Source organism: Pteropus vampyrus, unplaced genomic scaffold (assembly GCF_000151845.1).
Source record: "Pteropus vampyrus isolate Shadow unplaced genomic scaffold, Pvam_2.0 Scaffold671, whole genome shotgun sequence".
NCBI classification, from domain to species: domain Eukaryota; kingdom Metazoa; phylum Chordata; class Mammalia; order Chiroptera; family Pteropodidae; genus Pteropus; species Pteropus vampyrus.
In genome coordinates, this window is record NW_011889452.1 from 169183 (window position 1) to 196579 (window position 27397).

The 27397-nt window shown below is 47.3% G+C and overlaps 1 protein-coding gene across 6 annotated transcripts; it reads left to right on the plus strand.

The window, feature by feature from the left end:
* The first annotated feature begins 1128 nt into the window (after positions 1–1128).
* On the plus strand, positions 1129–26887 carry TRIM3 (tripartite motif containing 3). 6 transcript variants are annotated; one of them, XM_011385176.2, is made up of 12 exons: positions 1131–1330; positions 8448–8612; positions 17190–17421; positions 17630–17781; positions 17998–18178; positions 18446–19178; positions 19312–19415; positions 24284–24451; positions 24638–24806; positions 25077–25147; positions 26049–26189; positions 26315–26887. In XM_011385176.2, the coding sequence occupies exons 2-12, from the start codon at positions 8482–8484 to the stop codon at positions 26465–26467; spliced, it is 2235 nt and encodes a 744-aa protein (XP_011383478.1). In that variant the 5' UTR covers positions 1131–1330; positions 8448–8481; the 3' UTR covers positions 26468–26887. The 6 variants fall into 6 exon arrangements, with proteins under 6 accessions (XP_011383479.1, XP_011383478.1, XP_023381776.1 ...); XM_023526008.1 differs by having other exon boundaries at positions 1131–1304; XM_011385175.2 differs by lacking the exon at positions 1131–1330 and adding an exon at positions 1357–2131.
* Positions 26888–27397: the final 510 nt, after the last annotated feature.

Below are 27397 nucleotides of genomic sequence, written 5' to 3' on the forward strand. Positions count from 1 at the left end.
TGAGATCCATGCAACCTGATTTTCCCTTTTGTCACAGCTCCTAGGCAGGCTTCCTGGGCTCTATCAGCTTGCAGTCAGTCATCTGAGTGGAGCTTGATTATTAGTTGGGTGGTCCACATTCAATCCCCCACTTCTTAAGCCACTGGAGATTTTTCAACCGTGAGCGGTACTGACTCCAAGTGACTGAAGGCAGGACTTAGTAGAGCTCGAACTCTGGTTACACCACTTTCTAGCTGAGTGATCAGGGTAAACGCCTGAGGAGCCAGGGCCCTCAGTTTCTTACGTTGTAAAACATAGCTATTAAAAGAAGCCATCAAGATTATGAATATTAAAGAAGGTAATATATGTAAAGTGATTCGTTATGTGTGTGGCACAATATAAGCACTCAGTCCCTGTTAACTATTATAACTTTTATTATTTTCCACCGGGGCCGCTTTTCCACAATGCGATGATTCTGGGAATTGCTCTGGTCTTTGGACTGTGGAAGAGAGTCGCTGGATGGTCCGAACCATAATTTCCTCGCTAGGGGGCTCCTGAGGGAGAGCCAGGCAACTAGAGCCGTCGAATCAAGTCCCCTCATTTTTCTACCCTTTCAGCCCCTTTTCCAGAGGTCTGGATACTGCCTTTCCACTTTGGAGCCCTTCGCTGCCCAGACATCCGCGCCGAGATACAGACGATCCCCGTCTTCCCTGCTCTTCAGACACCACACTAGCATATTTCGTAGGAGCCCCCCAGAAAGCCGGGAAGGGCACCTCCAGGAGGCAGCCCGAACCGGTTCCCAGAGTCCGAAATCCCTGCTGTCCAGCTTGCCTTTTATTGACGGAGCCTCATCCCCGTCCCTGAGACTTACTACGGCGCCCTTCCCTGGAGACGTCGAGACAAGAAGCAGCTGGCGGGGATCGAGATCCTGGATCCGGGATCCTGGATCCGGGATCCGGCTTACCGGCTCTCTGGCCGGCGGGCGGAGGCAGCTCCAGCTGGAGCCTGGGGGGGTGGCCGCTGGGAGCCGGGCGGGCGGGGCAGGGGAGGCGGGGCTTGCGCAGCGGCGGGCGGAGCGTGGGTGGGTCTTCAGTTCTGGAGCCGCCCCATCCCCTGGCTGGTCCGCAGCCCCGCCCCGACCCCTCCCTCCGTCCTGTGCGGCGGGGTCCGGCGGCGGCGCCGGCGCGAGGACAGGCGGAGGCGCGGGACGTGGGGCGGCGCCGCGGGCAGGGCCGGGCAGACAGGCGCTGGCAGCGGGGGCAGCGCCGCGGGCCCCTCGGAGTGGCCGCAGTCCGGGTCTTGGCCTCCCATCCTTCTCCGCCGCGGTGAGTGCGACTGGCGGCCCCCAGGGGTGCGTTTGTATTCCTGTCTGCCCTGGTCCGAGGCCGGGTCTCAGTGGCCGTGTGTCTGTCCGAGCGTCTATGGGTGGGGGCACAGATGCATTTCAAAAGCTGTGGTTGTCTCTGTCCACGTGAGGCGTGTCCATGTCCGTGAGAGCAGTGAGGGGATTCTTCGGGCTGTGGCTGCTCACGTGAGGTCCATGTTTGAGGGGGGAGGCGCGGGTGAATGGGTGATGGTTCCTTGGAGGAGCGTGGGGTTTGGGAGCTTGTGTATGTTGGCGTAGGGTGTCGAACGCTACAGCTGAGGGTGACGGTGTGTGTGTGTGTGGAGGGGCGGGGGTGTTGCTAAGTGGGACTCTGGAATCTTGTGGCCCAGCTTGTCTGAAGGGTTCCATTCTCCCTGGTGCAGACACTTCTACCTCTTGCTCTCCCGTCCATCCTCTTCAAGCACCAGGAGGCCCACCAGCCAGGATAGAGGGCACTCTTTCCTCCTCTAATACTGCTCCCTGGATAGGAATCATCATTCGGAGGCTATTTCATGTAGGAAAGGACCCACCTGGTTCCCCTGCAGCTTGGGCCCTGCCTGGAGGACCCCAGGCCCCTCCTTGGTCTGGCCTCCTCCCTTCTGGACTTGGCTACAGATCCTGGGCTGCAAACCTGCAGGGACAGATGGTTGCAGGTTGGAGGGACAGGCTGCACCTAGGGAGGTCATTCTGACTGAAGGCAGGCCCCGGGCTTGTTCCTGGTGTGGGGGTCTCTCAAGTGGACACCATGGCCCCTGTAGGAAGATGAGATCTGGGAGGCTGGAGCAGGTAGAGCCATCTTTTTCACAGATCTGCCCCTGTGTGTCTGTCCAGCTCTCTATTGCCCATTCATCCCCTAAGCAGGGCTCCGATTTGCTGCAGAATTGGAATCAGCTGCAGGCTTGACAGGTGCCCTGCCTCTTTTGGCTTGCATACCTCCAGTGACAGAGCACTTACTACCTTTTGCTATGGGAAAGCTTTATGTTAAGTGGAGGTCTTTTTCCGTGAAGCCTTGTTCACTTGTTATTGCCTTTGCTTTTGCCTCTCTCTCTCTAGTGAGAAGGAACTGCAGTGATTTAAACATGGCTCTCCTGTCACCAACATATACTAAGCACCCTCTGTGTGCCGGGTGCTGCCTCAGCCACTTAGGGGCAATGGCATTCTTGCTGAGAGACAAGCTTGAGTAGTAACCCATAGTTGGGTAGTACTGCCTGTGTTCAGAAAAAAACAGCAAAGCCATACTATTAGAGTAGAGGGTGCCCAGAGGGAGTGTCATGGGTGCCCTAAACTCAGCAAACATTTATTTTGGAAGGGAACGGAACAGGGAGGAGGCGGGGGAGACAACTGCAGCCACCCTCTAAACACACCTAGCCTTACCATAGAAATCAGCAATCAAATCCTCAAGGTAGTACAAGGTGGAATTTAAGCATGGGCACATATTACAATCTATAGAGACATTTGGCTGGAAAGAGAACCTTGGGAATCTCAGATTTGGGAAACAAGAAGACCCCCCCCTCCCCCAACTTACAAAAAGGGGATGGAGTAGGAAGTTGCCCAGAGTCTTACCTTGCATTAGTCCTTGACAGGACTAGTTCCTAGATCTTCTGAGCTTTTTAAATCTAGACATATTTTAGAGGCAGAATCAAAGATAAAGCATCATAGCTTGTATCTCAAAGGTGAAAGAAGAGGAGAAATTGAGAAAACTCCCAGGGTTCTGGCTGGTGTGGTTAGATGGATAGTGGTACCTTTTATTGAGATGAGGAATGCAGCATGAATAGTAGGTTAAGGGGAAGTGAACAGTTGTAGACTAGTCTCCATGCATCTTCCATGTAGAAATATTCAAGATACAGTTGGATATACAGGTGTGGGGATCAAGAAAGTTTTCTGCACGGGAGATAAGGCTTTGGGGTCATTAGCAAATAGATGGTAACTGAAACCCCAAGAGACGATGAGATTTCTATAGCAGAGTGTGAAAGTGAGAGAAGAGGCCCTAGAACAAAGTTCTGGGGAACCAGACATTTAAGGAATGGGCAGTGAAGCAGTAGCCAGGGAGCAAGTGGAGAACTCGCATCGAGTGATCATGAAAGCATCATACAGCCTCTGCCCTTTCGACTCTTGTACTATTGCCCAGCTGGTCCATGTTTCTTAATTTTTCGTGCTTCTGTTCCTCACTCAGTTTTCCCATTGTACCTATCGAACTCCTATTTGTCCCTCAAGAGCCAGCTTATATATCCCTTCCTTTGGAGGCCTCTTCATTTTTCTCCACTACCTTTTAACTTAGGTATTTCCTCCTCTTTGCTGCCATAGCAGTTTGAATGTGTTAATATCATGCTACTTATCACATTGTAGTTATGTATTTCCATGTCCGTTTCGCACACTAATCTGAGAGCTTGTGGACAGGGAGTATATATCTTTTTCAGCTTTGCATCTTCAGTTCTCATTTGAAGGGCTTGGTTCAGAGTGTGCCCAAGGAAGTTTGACTGATACGTTGATCAGCTGATCAAATGGTTCATTCACCTACTCATTCTAGCAGTGGTAGGGGAGATGATACTGTGAATTCCATTACTTTCCTTTCCTGCCAATCTTATTTAAAGGATTCCTTGGCTTCGAGGACTTTACCTCTTCCTAGGCTTCATCTGTACCAAAGAAACCCCGAAGACTGTAACCTGCAGTCATTTGTCATTTTGCTGAGGTGTCAAATAATCAAATACACTTGGAGGCTAGTGGACAGGAGTGAGTCATTTTAGGAAACAAGTGAGCCTAGCTGACCTCTTGCATCCACTTTTTAACAATGCTTTGGTCATCTACCTCCACTCACAGCTGTGTAAATCTGGGACTCTCACGAGGTTGTAGGAGGAAGTCATGGGGGGAAATTAGCTTCTGTTTGAGAATTTGGAGAAACTGAAAAGCCTTGAAACACATCCTTTGCAGATGTTAAGGATCTAATGGAGTCACCACTGGCCACCTCCTTTTGCTCACGATCAACTCCCCCCTGAACCTGCCTCCTCTCCTTTAGCCCCTGGAAACCACACTCCCTAAAGTTAATGATAGCTTCTCTTGGGCTTTAGATCATGGGACCTTTCTGCAGTGTTTTGCAATGAGATCGTTCCCTTGTCCATGAAACTTTCCTCTCCCTTGACCTTCACAATCTCCTTCTTTCCTGCTTCTGTCTCTCTGCCCACAGCTTTTCAATTTCTTTGCAGACCTTGCTTCCTGGGCCTTTACCTTAAATGTTGAGGTTCCTTGGGGCACAGTCACAGGCTCTCCTTTGTCATCTCTGGGTGATGTCATCCACTTCCATGGCTTCAGGTGCCATCTCTACACCAAAGACTCCCAAATCCTTACCTCCAGGCCAGACCTCTTTCTTAGGCTCCAGCCTGTCTTTCCAACTGCCAGCTGGACCTCTCCACTTGAATGTCCCATTCTTTCTTCTCTTACTTTTAACCAATCAGCCATCAAGTTCTATTGATTCTTCCATATGAAAGCCCCTTCTCTCAACCTCCTCTTTGCTACTACCCTAGTCAAGGCCACCATCATCTCTCTTCTGGCATATCATGGCAGTCTCTTAACTTACCACTCATGTCTCCTCTAAACTATTTTCCACACAGCAGTGAAAAATTTTCTATTGTGGCCCTATCACTCTATACTTAAACCTTTTCCACCCCCCATCCCCCCAGGTTTCCTTTGCTTTTTAGATAAAGCTTTAATCCCATAGCAGGGAAGGGTGAAGTCTAAATTTCTTAATAAGGCCAACACAACTCTGTGTGATCTAGCTCCTGCCTAGCACCCCATCTCAATTCTTAGCCCAAGCCTGTCCTAGTGTATGATTCAGTCTCCTGATGCAGAAGGCACCATGCTATCTGTAACTCTCACTCATCCTGGACCTCTCAGCTTGAATGCCACTTTCATAAGAATTCCTTTGACCTCCAACCACCAATACCTCATCCCCTAACCAACCCCAAATCTAAGTTAGGTAACTTCTGTGCTCCTGGAGCAATCTGTGCTGCCTAATCATAGCCCTCACCAAGTTGCAGTAATCCATTTATTAGATTGTGGAATCCATGAAGGCTGAGCTGCAACTATTTATCTTTTATCCGCAGGTCTAGCAGAGGTGTTGAATAAATGCTGAATGAGGAAATGAGGTGCCTTTAGAACTGAGCTATACAAGACAGGTAGAATAAGGGATATAGGGATGGCAGTAGGCAGCCTGAGGAAAGAGTGAAATCTCAGCTCTGAGTTCAAGGTTCGCTAAATGTCTGCTGTGATAAATAGTCCATTTAAACCATTGCCTAGAGATCTAGGGGCAGATCTCTAGGGCACAGTGGTATGGGAGAGGTGGGAATAGAAGCCCAGGAGAAGGTAATCTGAGTGATCCAGGCTGGGGTATGGCCTCAGCGATTGCATGCCTGGCAAGTCTGGGTGGGGAACTGAAGCAGGAAGGGGAAGGGAGGGAGGAGCTGTTAGATCTTGGATGTAGCCCAATCCCCGCCCCTGTGAGACAGGCTCCTAGAGCCCCTTGGCCTTGGAGAGAGGCAGAGCCTGACATCCGCTGCCCCAGCTGAGCGGGCGCAGTGGACTTCTCCTACTCTTCCTCCTAGCCCTCCCCTTCACCAGACAGAAGCCTCAGCTCGGCTCTGGCCTCCTGTTTCTTCCGCCAACCTTCAATCTGTTCTCCCCACTGCTATGTTGTCCCTGTATTAAGTCTCCAGATTCAGAACCCATCACCTCTGAAGAGAGAATTCCAGTGCTCACATCAGGGATCACTCTCTCTTCTTTTGTTTCCCTTGGTCCAACACTCCCTTGGTTTTCCTCCCATTGCTCTGGATTCTCCTTTACTTTCCACTCTCTGTCCCTAGGTGGTCTCATTCATTCTCATTGCTTTACGTGTCATTAATATGTCAGTGCTCCTAAATCAATAACAAGCCCCAACTTCTCCCTTGAGCTCCTATATTTCACTCCTTACTTGATGCTTCTATGTGGATATCACACAGGCATTCAAACTTAGCGTGCCTAAAACAGAATGCCCCAAATCAGCTTCTCAGCTTTCACTGACTCTCTGCATGGCCCACCACTGCTCAAGGGTGAAATCTGAGGGTCATTATTGACTTTCCTTTTCTCCTTTCACATCCAATCCGTCATGATGTACTTTCGATTCAACCTCATGAATATATTTCTCAAATCAACCCACCTTTCTGCCTATAGCTCTGCTAATACCCAACAACTTCTTACTAAAGAACTGGAATAGGTTCCGAACTGGTCTCCCTGCTTCTACCCCTTATAGCTGCCAAAGTATCTTTTAAATTTATTTTTATTTTTATTTTTGTAAATTGCATCATTTCCCTCCCAATTTAGGAGAAAACCATATTCTTAACATCAAGGTCCTGCCTGATCTCATTTCAGCGGACCTTCCCAAACTCACCTGTTGCCTCTTATTCACTTTGCTCTAACCAAATGATCCTTTTGGGTTCTCAGTGAGCCCTCTAAGAACTTTCATGTATACTGTTCCTTGAGCCTAGAATGATTTCCCTCCCTCATTCTCTGATGCCTCCACCTTTATTCTTACCATTTTGTTTCTATCTCTCAGAGCTTTGCTTAAAAGTTACCTACTTGGAGAGGCCTTCCCTGATCACCCAATCAAGAAAATGCTCCTTCTCATAGCATCCTTTTCTTCTTTATAGCACTCCCCTCTCCCAATTTATGATTATCTATTTATTTGTTTATTTACTTTTAAAATATCTGTCACCACCTCCCCATCATAGAGACAGTGACCAAAGCTGTTTTATTACTCTATCCCCAGTGCCTGTACAAAGTAGGCACTTAATAAATATTTGTTGAATTACTGAATTAATTCAATAAATGTAGATTGATCCTATGTCAACCTCTGTGCTAAGAGCTAGGATTAAGAAAAATAAAATATATCTGCCCTCAAGAACTCTGCATACAGTAGAGGAAGCAGAGAAGTAACAAAATTATAGTATGGCATATAAGAGCTAGGATGAAGGAAATACAGGATACAGTGAGACACAAAGATGGAGCATCTAACCCAGACTTCAGGAAATCAGGGAAGGCCTTCTGGAGGAAGTGACATTTACATGTCAACCTGAAAGATAAGTGGTAGTCAGCCAGACAAAGAGGGCCTTAGAAGAGGATCTCAGGCAGAGAGAACAGAATATGTAACTGCCTAGAAGTAAAAGGAGTTTTCTAGGAACTGAAAAGAAATCAGTGTGACTGATCATAGTATCATGAGACATGAGGAGGTAGAGGGAGTTATGGGCAAAGCTAAGCCTTGTTGGCCAGTTTAAGGAGTTTGGACAATGGATAACTGTTGAAAGAAATATAAACGGAGTTAGTGACAAGATGGAGTCTGTGTTTTAAAAGCTTCATTCTGACTGCGTGGATGGATGAGAGGCACAAGTGAGGAGAAAAAGATACCAGTTAGAAGGCTATTGCTGTATCACAGGAGAGAATTGGTGGTGATCTGAATTGGGGGCAGTAGCTGTCTGGTTGGAGAAAAGCGGATAAGAGATTTGAGAGGCAGAATCCACAGAGCTGGATACTGATTGGCATGTGGGGAAAAAATGCAATCCTGGGCAGTTGTGCTGAGAGGTGGGTCAGAGTATAGGTAGGAGGGCTGTAGGTAGTCAGAGAAGAGAGACACTCCATCAGAAAGGTCTCCTGGAGGAGAATCTGGAGGAGGCAGAGGAGTTGAAGGATGGGTGTGTCAGTAAGAGTGGGCACCCATGTACCATGCACTTGACATACACTGTTGCAAATTCTCCAAACAACCATTTGAGGTAGGGATTGTTATTCCCATAATTCCAAATAGGAAACCGAGTCTCAGAGAGGTTATATGAATTGTCCAAGGTCATATAGTTGGTAAGAGGCTGAGCTGAGTTTGAAACCTAAGTGTGTGCTCTTAACTACAGCGCATGCTCAGGGGTCACTCAGCCCATCTACTTCACCCTGCTCCTTCCAGTTCACTGTTTGTCCTGCCCCTGGCAGGGAAGAAATGGGGCTAGTTCTCTGCAGGGCATTTGAGTGGTGGGGACCAGGTGGGGAGCGGGAATGCTGACTTCCCAGGTGCTGACCATCTCTCCTTACACAGGCTGGTGTGAGTGCCAGGAGCCATCGTGAGCACCATGGCAAAGAGGGAGGACAGCCCTGGCCCAGAGGTCCAGCCAATGGACAAGCAGTTCCTGGTGTGCAGCATCTGCCTGGATCGGTACCGGTGCCCCAAGGTTCTGCCTTGCCTGCATACCTTCTGTGAGAGGTGAGGGGGGCTGTGTACTAGGAGGGATAAAGACCTTGCAGGCACTCCTTAGAGGGGAATAGCATGTATAAACCTATAAGAGGTGAGGGAAATTTGTGTACACATGCAGGAGAGCCGGTGACTTCCAACCTATAGGAGATGAGGGTTTGATGCAGGAACCCATGAGAGGACCAGAAGCTCCTAACACTGAGCCATCATCCCTGCCCAGAACAGAGCCTTCTCTGCCCCTCTCCAAACCCCAAGGCAGCCTTTGACAGCACCAGAGAAATCAGACAGAGCTGTGACTGAATCAACTCTGGCACCAGAAGAATTTGTGACCAGTGGGAGGATATTTGAAGCTAGGTCTGTCCTTCCTTGCCTGTCTTCATTGTTTCCCCGAGGCAGTGAGAGAAGATAACCCCTCCCAGCCTCTAGGCTTCTATCAATTATTAATTCATTGAACAGATATTTATATTGAGCAGCTACTATGTGCCAGCCATGTTCCAGGCACTGGGCATGCAGTGATAAGCAAAAAAAGATACATCTTTGCTCTTAGAAAGCTTACAGTATAATGAAGGGGAAAGTAATCAAATAATATAGCCAGACTACAGGTAAATATAATATTGCACCCTTAATAAGTGCTGCAAATAAAGTCTAAGCTATGACAGCTTAGCATATGGGCTCTTATAATTGGAGAATCGGGGAAGGCTTCCCTGAGGTGTGATCTGGAGGCTGAGTAGGAACTAAGTGAAGGGAATGGTAAGAGCATTCCAGGCAGAAGGAAGAATGTGGGATGAGGGACTGTGTCAGGTCAGAGGGCCTAGAAGAAGCCCTACAAAGCTGGAGCAGTGCTAGTGTGACAGAGTGGCACAGGATGAGGCTCAAGAGGAAGGTTGAAGCCAGACCACGCGGAGAGCTTTGTGGGCCTGTTAGAGAGTTTTGCCTTTACCCAGAGAGCCACGTGAAGTCTTTGCAGGGTTTTAAACTTGATCACATCTGTATTCGGACAATATTCTCTCTCCAGCCTTCATCCCTCTTTGGTCTGTCGTGAATGGCCTGGGTTTTTTCACATTTTTTTTCCACCCAAGCATTCTCTCTGCCTCCTGCCTGGTCTGAAACCTGGCTCTGCCCCAGGGACCCTGCTTCCCTTCCAGCCCTGTTCATTCAGATTCCAGTCCTACTGCTCTCTCCCCTTCCTTCATCAACTGGAAACAGTCTCAGCCTTCCTGCCCATTCCACTTCCTTCCATCAACCTTGGTGACTTTATCACCCACTTATGCTTCTTGGTTCTTGACTGTTTCTCCAGGGATATCCTCCATGCCACCTTAGCCATACTGTTTCCCAGCAATGCCCTGGATCTTGCCATCACCCAGAATAATTCCTCTTCTGGGTAGTATTATTTAAAGTCCAGTATCCCACTCCCACTGTACCAGCTTTGACTGGATATAGACATCCAGCCTGCTCAACTCCTCCCTCTTCTCCCAGCCACCAGATCCATCCTGGCCTCTCTGTCTGTCCTACCCATCCTGGATCCAATGGCTGTCCATTTGACTGGCTGCCATAATTCCCTCACATCTTTGTCCTTTTCTAAACCCACATGGCAGAAGCTCAATGCTTGATCAGTAAAGATGTCTCTGCACCTTCTCCTACCCCCAGATCACTAAACACTTCTGGAGAAAATCAGTGCCTGAGAAATTATAATAGCTACCATGTATTGATTGCTTAGTATTTGCCTGGGACTGACAAAGTGATTTACATGTATTGATTTACTTAATCTTCACAACAGATACTTTATTATCCCCATTTCAGAGCAGAGGAAACTAGGGTTCAGAGTCGTTAAGTAATTAAGAAATATGTCTACAGCAATAGTCGAGGTCTGAATCCAGATTTGACTGCAGACTTGTCACTCTTTTTTTATTGATGTATAATTGACATATAATATCCTGTTAGTTTCAGGCATATGTCATAGTGATTCGATATTTATATATATTACAAAATGATCTCCATGATAAATCTAGTTACTGTCACCACTGAAAATTATTACAATATTATTGACTGTGTTCCCTATGCTGTACATTATATCCCCATGACTTATTTATTTTATAATTGGATGTTCGTACCTGTTAATTCCCATCACCTGTTGCTCCCTCCCAACCCCAACCCCTCCACATTTTGGTAACCACCAATTTGTTTCCTGTGTCTATGAGTATGTTTTTGCTTTGTTTTATTTTTTTAGATTCCACATGTATGTAAAATCATATTGTATTTGTCTTTCTTTCTCTGTCTTACTTCACTTAGCGTAATACCATCTAGCTCCATTTATGTTTTCACAAATGGCAAGATTTAATTCTTTTTTTTTTTATGGCCGAATAATATTCCATTACACACACACACACACACACACACACACACACACACACACACACACACAAGCAACTTTATCCATTCACCTATCGGTGGACACTTAAGTTACTTCCATATCTTAGCTATTGTAAATAATAATCAGTGAACCTAGGGGTGCATATATCTCTTCAAATTAGTATTTTCGTTGTCTTCTGATAAATACCCAGAAGTAGAATTGGTAGATCGTATGATAGTTCTATTTTTAGTTTTTTGAGGAAACTCCAAACTGTTTCCCATAGTGGCTGCATTATTTTATATTCCCACCAACAGTGTAGGAGGGGTTCCTTTCCTCCATATCTTCATCAACATTTATTATTTTTTCTTTTTGATAATAGCCATTCTGACAAGTGTGAGGTGATAACTCATTGTGGTTTTGATTTGCATTTCTCTGATGATTAGTAAGGTTGAGCATCTTTTCATGTGTCTGCTGGCTATCTGTATGTTTCTTTGGAAAAATGTCTATTCGAGTACTCTGCCCATTTTTGATTGGGTTGTTTTCTGATATTAAATTCTATAAGTTCTTTATTTATTTTCGATATTAACCCCATATCAGATATTGATTTGCACATATTTTCTTTCTTTCTGTAGGTTTTCTTTTCATTTTGTTGATGGTTTCCTTCTCTGTGCAAAGCTTTTTAGTTTATTGTAATCTTATTTGTTTCTTATTGCTTTGTTGTCCTTGCCTGACAAGACTGGTCTAAAAAATATTGCTAAAACCAATGTCAAAGAGCTTACTGCCTATGTTTTTCTTCTAGCAGTTTTAGGGTTTTAGGTCTTGTATTTGAGTCTTTAATCCATTTTGAATTTATTTTTGTATATGGTGTAAGAGAGTGGTCCAGTTTCATTCTTTTGCTTGTAGCTGTCCAGTTTTCCCAATGTCATTTATGAAAGAGACAGTCTTTTCCCCATTGTATTTTCTTGCCTTCTTTGTCATAGATTAATTGTCTATATATGCGTGAGTTTATTTTATGGGCTTTATATTCTATTCTGTTTATCTATGTGACTGTTTTCATGCTTGTGTGGTACTGTTTTGATTATTATAGCTTTGTAGCGTAGTTTCAAATTGGAGTGTGATACCTCCAGCTTTTTTCTTCTTTCTCAAGATTGCTTTTGCTGTTTTGTGGTTCCTTACAAATTTTAGGATTCTTTGTTCCAGTTTTGTGAAAAATGCCATTGGTATTTTGATGGGGATTACATTGAATCTGTAGATTGCTTTTGGTAGAGTAGACATTTCAACAATATTAAGTATTCCAATTCATTATCATGGTATACCTTTCCATTTATTTGTGTTCTCAATTTCTTTCATCAATGTTTTATATTTTCAGAGTACAGGTCTTTGACCTCCTTGGTTAAATTTAATCCTAGCTATTTTATTCTTTTTGATACACTTGTAAATGGTATTGTTTCTTAAATTCTCTTTCTGATAGCTTATTAGTGTATAGAAACAAGACCAATTCTGTATGTTAATTTTGTATCCTATGGCTTTACTGAATCTATTTATTACTTCCAATAGTTTTTTGGTGGCGTCTTTAGGATTTCCTATATATAATGTCATGTCATCTGCCAACAGTGACAGTTTTACTTCTTCCTTTCCAATTGGATGATGTTTATGTATTTTTCTTGCCTAATTTCTGTAGCTAGGACTTCCAATACTATGTTGAATAAAAGTAGTGAGTGGGCATCCTTGTCTTATTCCTGATCTTAGATGAAAAGCTTTCAGCTTTTCACCACTGAATATGATGTTAACTGTGGGCTTGTCATATATGGCCTTTATTATGTTGAGTTATGTTCCCTCTACCCCCACCTTGTTAAGAGTTTTTATCATAAATGGATGTTGAATTTTGTCAGATGCTTTTTCTGCATATATTGAGAGAATCAAATGATTTTTATCTTTCATTTTGTCGATGTGGTGTATCACATTGATTGATTTGTGGATGTCAACCATCCTCGCATCCCTGGAATAAATCCCACTTGGTCGTGATGTGTGATCCTTTTAATGTGTTTTTCAATTTGGTTTGCTAATATTTTGCTGAGGATTTTTGCATCTGTGTTCATCAGGGATATTGGCCTGTTATTTTCTTTTTTTGTGGGATCTCTGTCTGGGTTTGGTATCAAGGTAATGCTGGTCTCAAAATGAGTTTGGAAGCATTTCTTCCTCTTTAATTTTTTGGAATAATTTGACAAGGATAGGTATTAACTCTTCTTTAAATCTTTGGGAGAATTCACCTGTGAAGCCATCTCATTCCAAACTTTTGTTTTTTAAGAGTTTTAAAATTACTGATTCAACTTCATTACTTGTAATCAATCTATTCAGATTTTCTATTTCTTCATGATTTACCCTTGGTAGGTTGTATGTTTTCAGGAATTTATCCATTTCTTCTAGGTTTTCCAATTTGTTGGACTATAATTGTTCATAGTATTCTGCAGAGCCTTCACTGTTAACTACTACTCACTCATTTATCTTTTGGTCCTTGCTCTTAAAGAACTTATGATCTAGTGAGCAGTGATGGACAGTAAACAAGTAAAAATCAAACAGTCATGTCACATCTTATGCTGAGTGTTTTGCAGGGAGTAAGTGGGGGTGGTTGAGCTAGAGGCTATTTTTCATAGAGTCATCAAGGAAAGTTTCCCTGAGGAGGTGATATTTGACCTGACACCTGAGGATAAGAAGGAAACAGACATGTGCAGATTGTTCCAGGCACTGGGAAACTCTTTGCATTGTTCCATACAAAAGCCTTAAGGAAGAAGTGGCTGAGTGAGGAAGAAAGTGGGATGAAGTGAGGTCCGAAAGAGTCAGGACAGTTCGTGGGGGACTTTGGCAGTTTTAGGAAGGCGTTCGGATTTTACTTTAAATGCAATGGGAAACCATTGGAGGATTTTTTTTTTTTTTAATCGGAAATATGACATAAATTAGATTTTTTAAAGCTCACTCAGGCTGCTGTTTTGAGAATGGATTGTAGAGAAGCAAGAAACCAGTTAGGAAGCTATTGTAAGCCAGGTATGGTCAACTAATAGGAACGTCTTTATGAGTTTGAGGGTATTTTGCAGGAGAAACACCAGATTCAGTGAGCTGGGAAGAGAGCTACAGGGGAATGGAGGGGAATGGCGTGGAATGGTTGAAATGCAGATTTCAGAGTTGATGCAGTGACAGCTGATGGGATATGGGTGGTGGTGGGAGTGGACAGCTGAAGTGAAGTGGAAGAAAAGATCACTGGGGGTGAGGAGGTCAAGGGACTAAGAAATCCTGATGGTGGGTGGGTCACCTTGTCGATGTCAGAGCCACTGGGACTAATGGCAGGTGTGTGTGTATGTGTGAGGGAGAGCGGATCAAAGTAGAGAATAAACCAGAAGAAAAGCTTCAGAGAATGGGGAAGCAACCATTAAGTCAGCAGAGACAATAACAAGGAGAGGTAGTGTAGATAGAAGGCATGAACTTCCAGAGAGCTGAGGAATAGTTTAGAAATGTTCCAGTTGGGGGCGGGGAGGACTCAACCGCACCTTCTATTCCTAAGGAATGTGGAGTATGAGGCAAAAACCACTCTCTACTTGAAAGGACTGCAGGGGAAATGAGGTCACAAGTAAGTTTATATTTGCGAAGCATTTAGAGTCGTGCCTGGCACATAGTGTTTGTTAAATAAATAAAATTTAATTAGTTAAGATCAAGAGTCGTGGAGAACATTAACAGAAGAGATTGGGGACATGGGAAAGTTTGCAGCATGCAGATCTTCCCTCCACAAATTCGCTGTCTCCAAACATGCTGCCATCAGTCTGTTTCTAGTAAGCTTCCTCTCCTACTTCCTTTGGTGACTAATCACAGCCCTGCTGTTCTGTATTTTCCCTCCTTCACTCTCAGCAGCTGATCTTGCCTGAGGCAAGTTAGGCATTTTTCTCTCTCTCTAGCTTTGCCGCCTGGACTCAAGTACATCCACCTCTTTTTTGTCCTCCATATGGAGGGATGAGGTCTAGTCCTCCTCTTCAGGCCAATCTGAGCCACCCCTCCGTCCCTAGATCTTGTCTCATGTCTTCTAGTCTCTTCCACCTCTCTTTCTGTACTATCTCCTCAATTTATAAGCATGCTCAAGGGTCCCATTACAAACAGATAACTGTCCTTTCTGCGTTTATTCCCCCAGCTGCCATCCAAACTTCCAACCTCCCATTCACTCTTCAACTGGCAAAAGTCAAGCTTTCCTTCCTCTACCACTCCGCTGTTTTCCTTACAGACAAAAGTACTCTCATTTTTGCCAAATGTGATGGGCATTTCCTGGTCTTTATGTTCTCTGATTCCACTGCTTTTGACACTGATGACTACTCATTCTTTCCATCTGGAATTTGCTACCCTGACACTGTCTCTCCCCCTGTTTCTCTGCCTGTTTCTTTTTGCTCCCCTCATTCAGTATTTGCTGGGTGCTCTAACCTGCTTTCATTACTGTCTACCCCTTCTTGGCTGATTGCATCCTCTCCCATGGCTACAGAGGCCATCTAAATGCTGATGGCATCCTCATTGCTATGTCTAACCTGCCTTCTTCCCAGCTCTCGACAGGTCTCTCTACCTGGATGTCAACTGTTAGAGTAAATTTGGCCAGGTCTAGGCTGAACTTTTCTATAAACCACTCTTTCTAGTTTCTCACCTTAATGAATGTCACCACCATCCACTCAGGGATCTAAGCTAGGAATCTGGAAGTCAACCAAGACTCACCTCTTACTCCACATATCTAATCAGACAACACCTTCCATTGGCTGTACTTCTTAAGTACTTCTCAGATTTGTTCCACCTTAGTCTACATTGCTGCTGCCTAGATCCAGGTCTTCTTATCTCTTGCCCAGACTATTGCAAGAGTATCATGGTTAAGCACAAGCTTTGCATTGGATTTTGATCCAGGCTCTAATACTCATTCATTTTGTTACTTTGGACCACTTACTCTTTCAGAGTCTGTTTACATAAACACAAAGAGCAAAGCACAGTGCTTTGCACATAGTGCTTAATAAATGGAAAGTGGACGATGATGATGCTGCTGCTGCTACCACCCCTTGTCTACTGTTTTGTCACATTCAAATTCACCCTCTGCCCAGAAGCAGTAAAGAGGAGCTTGATAGAATGTAAACCTGGCTGACCCATGCTCCTGTGGCTCTCTTTTGTTGTCGCAATAACTTGTAAGCTTCTCAGTGTATCCCACGAGGCCCTCCATAGCTGGCCCCTGCCTCTCTCTCCAGACTCCTCTTACCATTCCTTGTCTTGGACTTGGTCTCCAGCCACATCAAGCTGTTTATAATTCCCTGCCCACACTATACTGTTTCTGGCTGCCTTCTCTGTCTGGAACACTGTTCTTCTCCCTGTACCTTTCTTTGGTCAGGCTAACATTATTTATCCATGAAGATTTGGCTTATCCTCTGAAGCTTTTCCTGGCTACCCTCTCCACCTACTCTGGGCCAGATGCCCCTTCTGTACATTTCCTTATCAGTGCATCTATTGTATTCTTTATATTAACAATAAATAATACTAATCACCTATAATATATAGTGCTTTCTGTGAGTTGGGCTTATAAGCCCTTTACAGTTAATCCTTCCAACACCCTGTAAAGTCTATACTGTCTCTATCTTACAAAGGAAGAATCCTTGGCTCATCAAAGTTAAGTAACTTGTCAGGGGTCACACAGTATAATAGATGACTGCCCTGGGAATTGAACCCACGCAGCCTAGCTCCAGGACACACAACACACCCTTAATTATTCCACTGTTTACTTCTAAAACTCTCTATTTCTGTGACCTCTCTTTTCAGTAGATTAGAAGTATTTTAGAGGTATGCAGTGTGCTTTATGTTTGTATCCCCAGAGCTTGGCACAAATTTGGCAAGAGTAGGCAGTCAATAAATGTTTAATGAGTTAACGAAGTGGGGGCATTTATCTATGAAAAGAGTTTGTAAACACCTCTGAAAGGTGAACCTGTGTTTGTGCACACTGTGAGGAATGAGGATATGTCGCATTCTGGGAGAGGTCAGGGATGTGTTTCTACTCAGTTGTGAGAAATGAGTCCTTTTATACCTATTGGCAGAGCAAGATGTGCGTGCCATCCAGAGAGAGGTTTCAAAATGAAGTGTAACGGCATACCTTTGAGAAGAGGGATAGTACCATGGAAGGTATGAGGAGGGTTGCACTGATGCTCTACTCACTCTTTCGGCTCTACCTCCTTCTTGGCCAGATGCCTCCAGAACTACATCCCTGCCCAGAGCCTGACGCTGTCCTGTCCGGTGTGTCGGCAGACATCCATCCTCCCTGAGCAGGGTGTCTCGGCACTGCAGAATAACTTCTTCATCAGCAGCCTCATGGAGGCGATGCAGCAAGCACCTGATGGGGCCCATGACCCCGAAGACCCCCACCCCCTCAGTGCAGTGGCTGGCCGCCCCCTCTCCTGCCCCAACCATGAAGGCAAGGTGGGCCCAAGCAGGCCCAGTGAGGCCAGGACTTGGGGTGGAGGGTCAAGAGGTGGGGGAGGGGCCGACTGGGTAAGAGGGTGTTTCTCTGGATAAGTGGTCCAGGTAGGGGGTGCACCTGGAAGGTAAGGGGCCGGGAGGGCAGATGGGGAGGGGCACAGAAGTTTGGTGTCTAGCCACTGCCTGACTGAAGTCTTTATGCTGCCAGACGATGGAGTTTTACTGTGAGGCCTGTGAGACGGCCATGTGTGGCGAGTGTCGGGCAGGGGAGCACCGGGAGCACGGCACGGTGCTGCTGCGTGACGTGGTGGAGCAGCACAAGGCAGCCCTGCAGCGCCAGCTGGAGGCTGTGCGAGGCCGGTAGGCACCTGTTGGAAACCTGGCCTGGTGGGGCCATCAGGGATGGTGTCTCAACAGGGGCAGGCGAGGGACCCTGGGGAGTTTAGAGATAAGATTCTTAGATAGGGCCAGGAGGCCTCAGGTAGGGCAATCTCCTGGAGGGCAGCAGCAGGGAGAAGGAATGGTTTGGTGAGGGCACCTCAAGCCACCCCAGTATGAGATTTTTCCCCTCCCCAGACTGCCACAGCTGTCTGCAGCTATTGCCTTAGTGGGGGGCATCAGCCAGCAGCTGCAGGAGCGCAAAGCAGAGGCTCTGGCCCAGATCAGCGCAGCCTTTGAGGACCTGGAGCAAGCATTACAGCAGCGCAAGCAGGCTCTGGTCAGCGACCTGGAGGCCATTTGTGGGGCCAAGCAGAAGGTACCTCTGCTCACCCTTCCCTACCACTGTCCATCATGAGAAGGCTTTATTGCCTCCATGTGTTCCTGCTTTCCACACCTGTGCACCCCTTTCCCTTGTCCAGACTTCCTGCCTCCTGACGTGGCCCCACAGGTGCTGTGGGCATCTGTGTCCACATTTCCCCTCTTGTATTTCTTTAATGCTGTCGTATTACGAGTTCATCGGGAATCACAGATACCCTGTTCTGCTCCAGTCTGCTCACCCAACCCTCCCCTAACGCTTCCTCAGGTGTTGCAGACCCAGCTAGACACACTGCGCCAGGGTCAAGAACACATCGGCAGTAGCTGCAGCTTCGCGGAACAGGCACTGCGCCTGGGCTCAGCCCCGGAGGTGTTACTGGTGCGCAAGCACATGCGAGAGCGGCTGGCAGCGTTGGCAGCGCAGGCCTTCCCAGAGAGGCCACACGAGAATGCGCAGCTGGAACTGGTCCTCGAGGTAGATGGGCTGCGGCGATCGGTGCTCAATCTGGGTGCACTGCTCACTACGAACGCCACTGCACACGAGACGGTGGCCACAGGTGAAGGCCTGCGCCAGGCACTGGTAGGCCAGCCCGCCTCGCTCACTGTCACTACCAAAGACAAAGATGGGCGTCTTGTGCGCACCGGCAGCGCCGAGCTGCGTGCGGAGCTCACGGGCCCCGACGGCACGCGCCTTCCAGTGCCAGTGGTGGACCACAAGAACGGCACGTACGAGCTGGTGTACACGGCGCGCTGCGAGGGCGAGCTCCTTCTCTCAGTGCTGCTATACGGCCAGCCCGTGCGCGGCAGCCCCTTTCGCGTGCGTGCCCTGCGTCCTGGGGACCTGCCACCGTCTCCAGACGACGTCAAGCGCCGTGTCAAGTCTCCTGGTGGCCCAGGCAGCCACGTGCGCCAGAAGGCGGTGCGGAGGCCTAGCTCCATGTACAGCACAGGCGGCAAGCGGAAGGACAATCCCATTGAGGATGAGCTCGTCTTCCGAGTTGGTACAGATGGCCTGGCTCCCGGGCAGAGCCAGGCGGAAGTGGGCTCAGGCGGGAGAGCGGGGCGGAGAGGGCAGGGAGGTTCAAAATGATGTGCCAGTGAATTCTTTTGTTTCCCCTCATCCCTTTCCCACAGGCAGTCGTGGAAGGGAGAAGGGTGAATTTACTAATTTACAGGGTGTGTCCGCAGCTAGCAGTGGCCGCATAGTGGTAGCAGATAGCAACAACCAATGTATTCAGGTGAGTGCCTATCCAGCTCCCCAACACCAAAATGAAAGTTCTCCAGCTACAGTCTCCTGAAAAAGAGGAGTGTATAGGTCACCTGAGAGATGAAACCCTACACACAGTACCATAAATCATAGCGCCATCCTTCACTCACCCACTTGCAACCTCGCTCCGACCAGCCACAACAGTAACCACATTCAATTAGGTACCAAGGTTCACTGTGCTGGCAGCCTCTACCTCTCAGGCCATGGTTCAGGCCAGACCAGCTCCTGGACCCCAAAGATCTGGCGCATTCTTTTTTCCCCTCTGCCTTCACTTGAGCCTCCACCTGGCTGGCTTACTTTCTTCCCTTTTCACCACCACATGATCAGGATGCAGGCTCTACCCTCCTCTGCAATCTTTTAGCATACCTTCCTGCTCCAGGATGTATCTTGTCTGCACTGGTCTCTGCAAACATGCAGTTGACTAGACAGTCAAATGGGGTAACTTGCGAAAAGGGCTGTCTTCCAGTGGCAAGACCAGTCCCTCACAGACCTGATTAATGCATCCTTCACATGAATGGACACTTCACACTCCTTAAAGCCAGGAAATGTGGTTTTCGCTCTCTATTTTTTGTAGTGAGCCCAGAGCCTAGTGGCAGGCACCAGTATGGTAGACACAGCAGAGCAGTTAAAAAAGTTCAGGCTTTGAAACCAGACACCTGGGCTTGAATCCTAGCTCTGTCACTTACTGACAAGTCATGTGACCTCTCTGAGCTTCAGTTAAATCATGTGTAAAATTAGGAAACAAATACCTCATAGGGTTTCTGGGAGCATTAAATGACATAATGTACTGTGCCTGACACTTAGTGAACCTTCTAATGTTAGTTAAAAATATCATTGTCCAGGTGGAGAATGCAAAAGCCAGAAGGTGGGAAAGTGCTGGAGGGGGTTGATCAGGGAACTGAAAGGATCCCAGAGGGGCTGGAGGTAGATTGCTATTAAGAGCCAAGTAGCTGAGGTCACATTGTAAATGGTTTTGGAGAGGATGCTTTGGAATTTTGATTTTATCCTGTACAAGATTGTTTTTAACTACCCTGAACTTCATTTCTTGGAAACATTTTATCAGGGAGCAAAACATTTCCCTGAAGATTCTTACTTCACAACATCTATAAATTTAAACTTCCTGACCTGCTTGAGTACCCGTGTCACAGATCCAGCTCTGCCAAAGATCTGTCACCTCAATGTCAGCTCCTCCCTCACCTCTGCTTTCTACCTAGCAGGCTGAAGGTGCCAGGAACTCTTCCATGACCATATTCCCATCCAGGCCATCTTTATTCCCAACCTGTTCCTAGGAGCAGAGGAATGGAGAGGCCCAGGTCAGCACAGGGCGGGATTTAGACCCACCCTGGATAGTGAGGAGATGGGGCAGGGGCACAGGTAGAGAGGATTGGTACTGAGGTCGTACTCAGTCACTCCCTCCACCCTCTAACTTTTTTTCTTCTTCTTGTGCCAGGGATGCTTTCTGGCACAAAAGTTGAGGTTTAGGAAACCTTCCCTGGTGTACATACACATGGGTGCCCATACATACAGAATGACATGCTACTTTGTCTCTCTGATGAAGGGCTGTTCATGTCTACTGTTTCAGGGTGAGGAATCGAGAGGCAGGGCCTAGTACAGCCCCCTCTCCTTTCCAAACACCTGCTATTCTTAACAGTAGTCTTCCTTGCTCCTGCTCCTACCTGTACCCCGACTTCCTAGCTGCTAGGAGCCTGGCTCACAGATTCCAAAGCTGAGTTTCTGCTTCTCTTACTCTGGAGGCCTCAGGCCTAGTATGGGCTGGACTCCCAGACGGACTGTGACTTGTACCCCTCAGTTTGTGAGGATTAGGGTCCTTGTGAATGTTTCCTCCTTTGGATCTGTCTGTAGTGGAGGCTGAATGAAGAATTTGATTTGTATATTTGATTTGACAATTTGTGTAATTATCTTAGTCCAGAAATTTTTATCAGCTCTTCTATGAAAATGTATTCATTTCCTTCAGGCAGAATATTAATCACATTCTTCTCTGAGCTCCCTCAGCCTTTTGCTATAACACTTTTCACACTTTACCAGAATCACTGGTTTGTTTTGTTTTGTTTTAGTCTCTCTCCCCCACTAGATTCAGATCCTGAAGTGATTTAGTTCTACTGTGGTGTAGGAGAGAGATGGTAAGAACCAAACTAGGGCACCAGCAGATTCTTGAGATGTTAAGGAAGCAAACATGGCAGGTTTTGATGTACCATCAGATGTCAAGAGAGAGGCAGGGATCAGGAATGGCAGGACTCGGTGCACTGGGTAGGTGGCATTGCCATGTAAGATCACATCTAGGTATAAGCTGATAAATTCACTTTTGCACATGTTGAGTTTGAGATTGCTGTGTGGCATCCAAGTGGAAATGTCCAGTTCTGGTTTGAGATTGAGCAAATGTCTGCTCTGTGCCAGTTAACTATACCAGTACCGCAAATGGAGCAACAAACAACAGACATAGTCCCTGCATACCTAGAACTTACATTTTTAGAAGGGGACAAAGATATTTAGTAGTGATTTAGTTAGAAGTGACCATTATGAAGAGAGCTGTGAAGTGTATATCATGGAGACTTAACTGTATATGTATACATTGATTCAGGGGTAGAGTTGGTCATTAAAGTCTTCTCTGAAGAAGTGACATGAAATTCCGAGAATCTAAGGATGAACAAGAGTTGGTCAGTTGTGAGTGGTGATGATAGGATGAGAAGAGCAAGAACACCCCCACACCCTCCAAGCCTCATCAGTTTTGAGCTGGAAACTGAGCTGCTCAGACTGGAGGAGAAAGATGCATGACCTCACTGCTGATCTGGTGGTATCGTTTAGTCTCTCTCACATCAACTCCTTAGCCTGCAGTGCCTCCCTTCTCTTGCTGACAAGTGCTATTCCACCACGGGACCAGGGCAGAATAGGCAATGGCGTGGTAGGAGGTCTGCATCAGGAGGGAGTGAGATCTGTTGATGGGATCAGTTCAAACAGTCCTGCAAGCCTAAGAGATGGGGATGGGCTGGGGATAGGGAGCCCAGTCCACTAAAGAGGGAGCAGCTCTCGATCAAAGAGCAAAGCCAAGGCCTAAAACGAGGTTTCCAAGGCTGCCCCTGGCTTTGACTTATCTCGTGTCCCTAGAGCCTGTAGCAAAGCAGTGTGAGACTCATGCAGTGAGTGATGTCTTGCCTGTGAAGGAGAAGCAAGAAGGCTTAGCTAAGGAGGAAAGGAGCGTTAAGGAAGGTGCTTTTAGGATGGGGAGAACTGAACATGTTGGGTGCCTAAGGTGGAGGAGGTAGGAGAAGGTGAGAGGTTGAAAGGTCATTCTGTCCAAGAGCAACAGGCTATTAACCCCATAGCCTGGATGGGCTAATTCTTGTCCATTTCCCCCCTTCCCTACCCATCTTGTCTGCTACTAAGTCTTGTTGAGTCTACTTCCTATATGTCTCTTGAGTCCATCTACTGCCTTCTAGCAAGTGCCCTGGTCCAAGTCGTCATCATTTCTCACCTGGACTGCTGCAGCGGCCTCTGACTGGTCAGCTAGCTTCCAGTCTCAACTCTCCCCTGCAGCCAGAGTGCTCTTTCTTAAAAGCCCCAGTGTGTTTTTTCCAGTACCACCAAGCAATTTTCTAATTCTCAGTGGACACTGACCAGGTATTCTACAAATTTAACTCAATGCTGACACTGTCCACTTGGAGGTAGCTTCACCTCCCATAGGTTAAGGGCTCAGTCCCATAAGACTTCCTCCACTTCATACACAATTGCAAGTCCAGGTTGTCACCTATGCATCTGACCAACCAGCTGTAAGTTAGAAGTTCCCACAATCCCCTCTTTGGGTCAATTAATTAACTAGAGAGGCTCACAGAACTCAGAGAAACATTTACATACGTTTACCAGTTTAAAGGATTTGATGAAGGATACCAATGAACAGCCAAATGAAGAGGCACATAAGGGTGAGATCTGGAAGAGTCCCCAGTGCAGGAGCTTCAGTCCCCGTGAAACTGGGGTGCACCATCCTCTCAGCACCAACCTGGAAGCTTGTCAAAATATTGTTTTTCAGGGGTTTTTATAGAGCTTAATCTGCATGTGGTGCACAACTCCCCTCCTCTTCCCCCCACACACCCCCTTCCCATAGGTTAGTGGATAAGGCTGAAAGTTCCAACCCTTTAATCATTTGTTCTTTCTGATGACCAGCCCCATCCTGAGCTATCTGGGGGCCCCAGCCTAAGTCACTGCCATAGCATAACTTCAAAGGGAGCTCCTTATGAATGACGAAAGATACTCCTATCGTAAGGAAATTCCAGGACTTTGAGGAGCAATGTGCCAGGCCCTTGAGGACAAAGACCAAATATATTTCTTACATACCATAAAGGCAAATCTCATCTTGTTACTCCCTGTTTCAGTGAATCATTACACTCAGGGTAAAACTGCACTCCTGTTGTCCATAGGAGTGCTTCCTGCAGTCCAGCCACACTGGACAGGCGGAGCTCACACTGGACTCTGTGCCCTCTATATTCTGCTTAAATGCCTTTCTTGCCCCTCCTTTACTGGCCGATTTCAGTCCATCTTTTGCCATTCTTTTTGGTTACTAGCTCAGATACCCTCTTCACTTGGAGCCCTTTTTGACCACTCCCTGTCTCCTCTTTCATATTCTTACAGTCTCATCACACCTCTGCTGCAAGTCCGTAAAGGTCTGCAGCCATGTCTGATTCTTCTTTGTGTCCCTCACATGGTTTCAGTGCTTGTTGAATGACTGAATGAGCTGGGGGGTCTCTACCCTCAGGATCCTCCTCCCTTCCCTCTGTGCCCATAGTCTCTCCCCTCCTCCGTCCTCCCTCCCTTGATCCTCTGCTCCAGGTTTTCTCCAATGAAGGCCAGTTCAAGTTCCGCTTTGGGGTCCGAGGGCGCTCACCTGGGCAGCTGCAGCGCCCCACAGGTGTGGCAGTGGACACCAACGGAGACATTATTGTGGCAGACTATGACAACCGTTGGGTCAGCATCTTCTCCCCTGAGGGCAAGTTCAAGGTGAGAGCCTTACTGTCACTACACTCTGCATCCCTGGTGACCAGCTGAGGTAACCATTTTAGTGCCTCCCGGTGGTCAGGGCCTGACTGGTCCATTCCCAGCCCAAGGTTCTGCTTTGGTGCCAGGTGAGGACTACTTTCCCCATCAGGAAAGATAAAGCCCTTAATGGGTATCCCCTTCCTCCAGACAAAGATTGGAGCTGGCCGCCTCATGGGCCCCAAGGGGGTAGCTGTAGACCGGAACGGACATATCATTGTGGTCGACAACAAGTCCTGCTGCGTCTTCACCTTCCAACCAAATGGCAAGCTGGTCGGCCGTTTTGGGGGCCGTGGGGCCACTGACCGTCACTTTGCAGGTATTGGAGGACAACTCAGATCTCTTCTGATACCCCAGTCCCAGAGAACCCCCTAGGTACCCCAGCTATAAAGACCCCTCCTCCTGTATCTAGGCCCTAGAGAACCTCTTTCATTCACTGTGCCCCCGCACTGTCTTCCCAGAGACCACTTATCTCAGCCCCAGAGACCCCACCCCTCTCCTAACACCCCCGGTTTTTCACTACAGATATTCTTCCCCATACCACTCAGTATCCCAGTTTGCTACCCTAGAGACCATTTTATATTTTCAGGGCCCCACTTTGTGGCTGTGAACAACAAGAATGAGATTGTAGTGACGGATTTCCATAACCATTCAGTGAAGGTCAGTGTCCTCCCTCACCTTTTTTGCCCCCTTAAGATCATTCATTTGAACAGTAGACATTCATGTCATAACTGCTTTGACCCAGGTACTATCTATAAGCTGGGGATACAGTTATGAATAAAGCAAATACTATCCCTATCATATTCCTATGTGATGTGATAGATTCTGTAATAAAGACATTCAGGGAACTGTGCAAGGACATAGCAGAAATATGTGACTCAGGTGAGACTGAGAATGACCTAAAGCACCAGTGGGAATTAGCGTGAAGGTAGAGAAGGAGGAGAGGATTTAAGACAGAGGGGACAAGAGCCAAGAACTGGAGATAGGAACCCTTATGGCATGTTCAAGAAACTATAAGTAGTTCAGACTGGGTTTGCTAGGATGAGGCTTGTATGCCCTTTAAAGAAAGGGCTTGCTCTCTTCCTAAGAGTGAGGGGGAGTCACTGAAGGATTGCAGGCAGTGGGGTGATACAATTCTATGGTTGGGGCAAGAGTAGAGGCTGTAAGATCAATCCAGATAAGGACCATTGTGGTGGCAATATATGCCTAGGGTACAAATTTGTGATAGAATCAATGGTTGTGTTAATTTATCAGCTGTCCGACAGAGGAGAAGGTGGAGTCTAGAATGACTCAAAGCCGAATGGGTGTTGCCAGTCACTGAGAAAAATAAATCAAAACTGCTTTCCTAGGAAAGATGGGCTCTTAGATTTGATATACCCAAGGGACATCAACTAGAGATGTCCAGTAGGCAGTCGGGTGCATGGACACGAAGCCTGGGAAGAATTGGGCTGTAGTTGCAGATCTGAGGGTCTTCAGCTCTGGGGCTTCACCCTGTCCTCCTTCAAGACCCCACCCTTAGCCCAAGGCCAGCTCCCCAGTCCCCAGCCTTTTGCCCTGCCAGGTGTACAGTGCCGATGGAGAGTTCCTCTTCAAGTTTGGCTCCCATGGTGAGGGCAATGGGCAGTTTAACGCCCCGACGGGGGTAGCTGTGGACTCCAATGGGAACATCATCGTGGCTGACTGGGGCAACAGCCGTATCCAGGTGAGTAAAGCCCAGGGATGGCATGAGGGTGAGGTTTCCTACTGTGTCCCACGCACATACACACCCCCAAAATGCCTCTCATCTGCCTTATCTCACTTATCCCTCATTCTCCACTCATTCCTCAGGTATTCGACAGCTCTGGCTCCTTCCTATCCTACATCAACACATCTGCAGAGCCACTGTATGGCCCACAGGGCCTGGCACTGACCTCGGATGGCCACGTGGTGGTGGCCGATGCTGGCAACCACTGCTTTAAGGCCTATCGCTACCTCCAGTAGCTGCACAGGGGCCCTGCCTGGCTCATGGAGGGACGGACATAGGGGTGATTGGACAGGAGGGTCTGGTCCAGAGTTGGGCCAGACCTGGCAGCACTGAATGTGGGCTGTGGGCGTGGGTGCGCCCGGTGCCCTCCCTCTTCCCGTCTCCCAACCCCACGGTTGCACTTTATTTATTCGGTTCTTGCTTTGGTAACTGGGTGGGCCTGGACTGTGGTCCCAAGGATGTGTGCAGAGCTTCACCCTACCCCCCTTACACGTCACCCCTGTCCCCTTAGTCTGCTCCTCACCCCCCATCCTGGGGCCGGAACAGCCTCTTACTCCAGGGCAGAAGTCCCTCTGGTTGTCTCCCTACCACCCCATACACACTGACAGAGACAGCAATACCCCACCCCCATATTAAATAAATGTGTTCGCTACGCGTTTTTGTTGCTTTCTTGTGGGATGGGGATATGAATGGGTGGGATGGTTGGATGGTGGGACTAGCTCTGGACTAAAAGGTAGGCAGATTCCCAAATGGGTCCTGACATTTTGAAGCTTCAGGAGAGGAGAGCAAGAGAGGGTGAACCCCTGGGACCCTGAGCCACCTACCAAATCCCCACTCCTACAGAAATAGTAAGTCCTTTGGCCATTTGCCCTGGGGAAAATGACCCTTGACCTGAAATGACCCTTGACCTGACCCAGCGGCTGCAGGGAGAACATTGCAGGGTATGACAGCAATCCTTGAAGCCCAAGCCTGGGCAAGGGATCTGGGGCTAGCCCAGGTGGAAGCTGGGTATGGGAGACTCCATGGCAATATTAGAGCTCAGTCCCAAAGCTCTGGAGCCCTGCTTCAGCCTCCTGCTCTCTATTTCAAGATTGCTTCTCTTTCTCTACAGTGGATTGAGGGTCCTAGCAACCCTTCCTGAGCTCTAGTCTGCCAGGGTTTGGCTG

What these genes read in the sequence shown, in the direction of transcription:
- TRIM3 (XM_011385176.2), top strand. Translation starts at nt 8,482, where the DNA reads ATGGCAAAGAGGGAGGACAGCCCTGGCCCAGAGGTCCAGCCAATGGAC. An exon ending in GCAACAACCAATGTATTCAG is followed by an intron (nt 19,416 to 24,283) that starts GTGAGTGCCTAT and finishes CCTCTGCTCCAG; the next exon opens with GTTTTCTCCAATGAAGGCCA. An exon ending in CACTGACCGTCACTTTGCAG is followed by an intron (nt 24,807 to 25,076) that starts GTATTGGAGGAC and finishes TTATATTTTCAG; the next exon opens with GGCCCCACTTTGTGGCTGTG.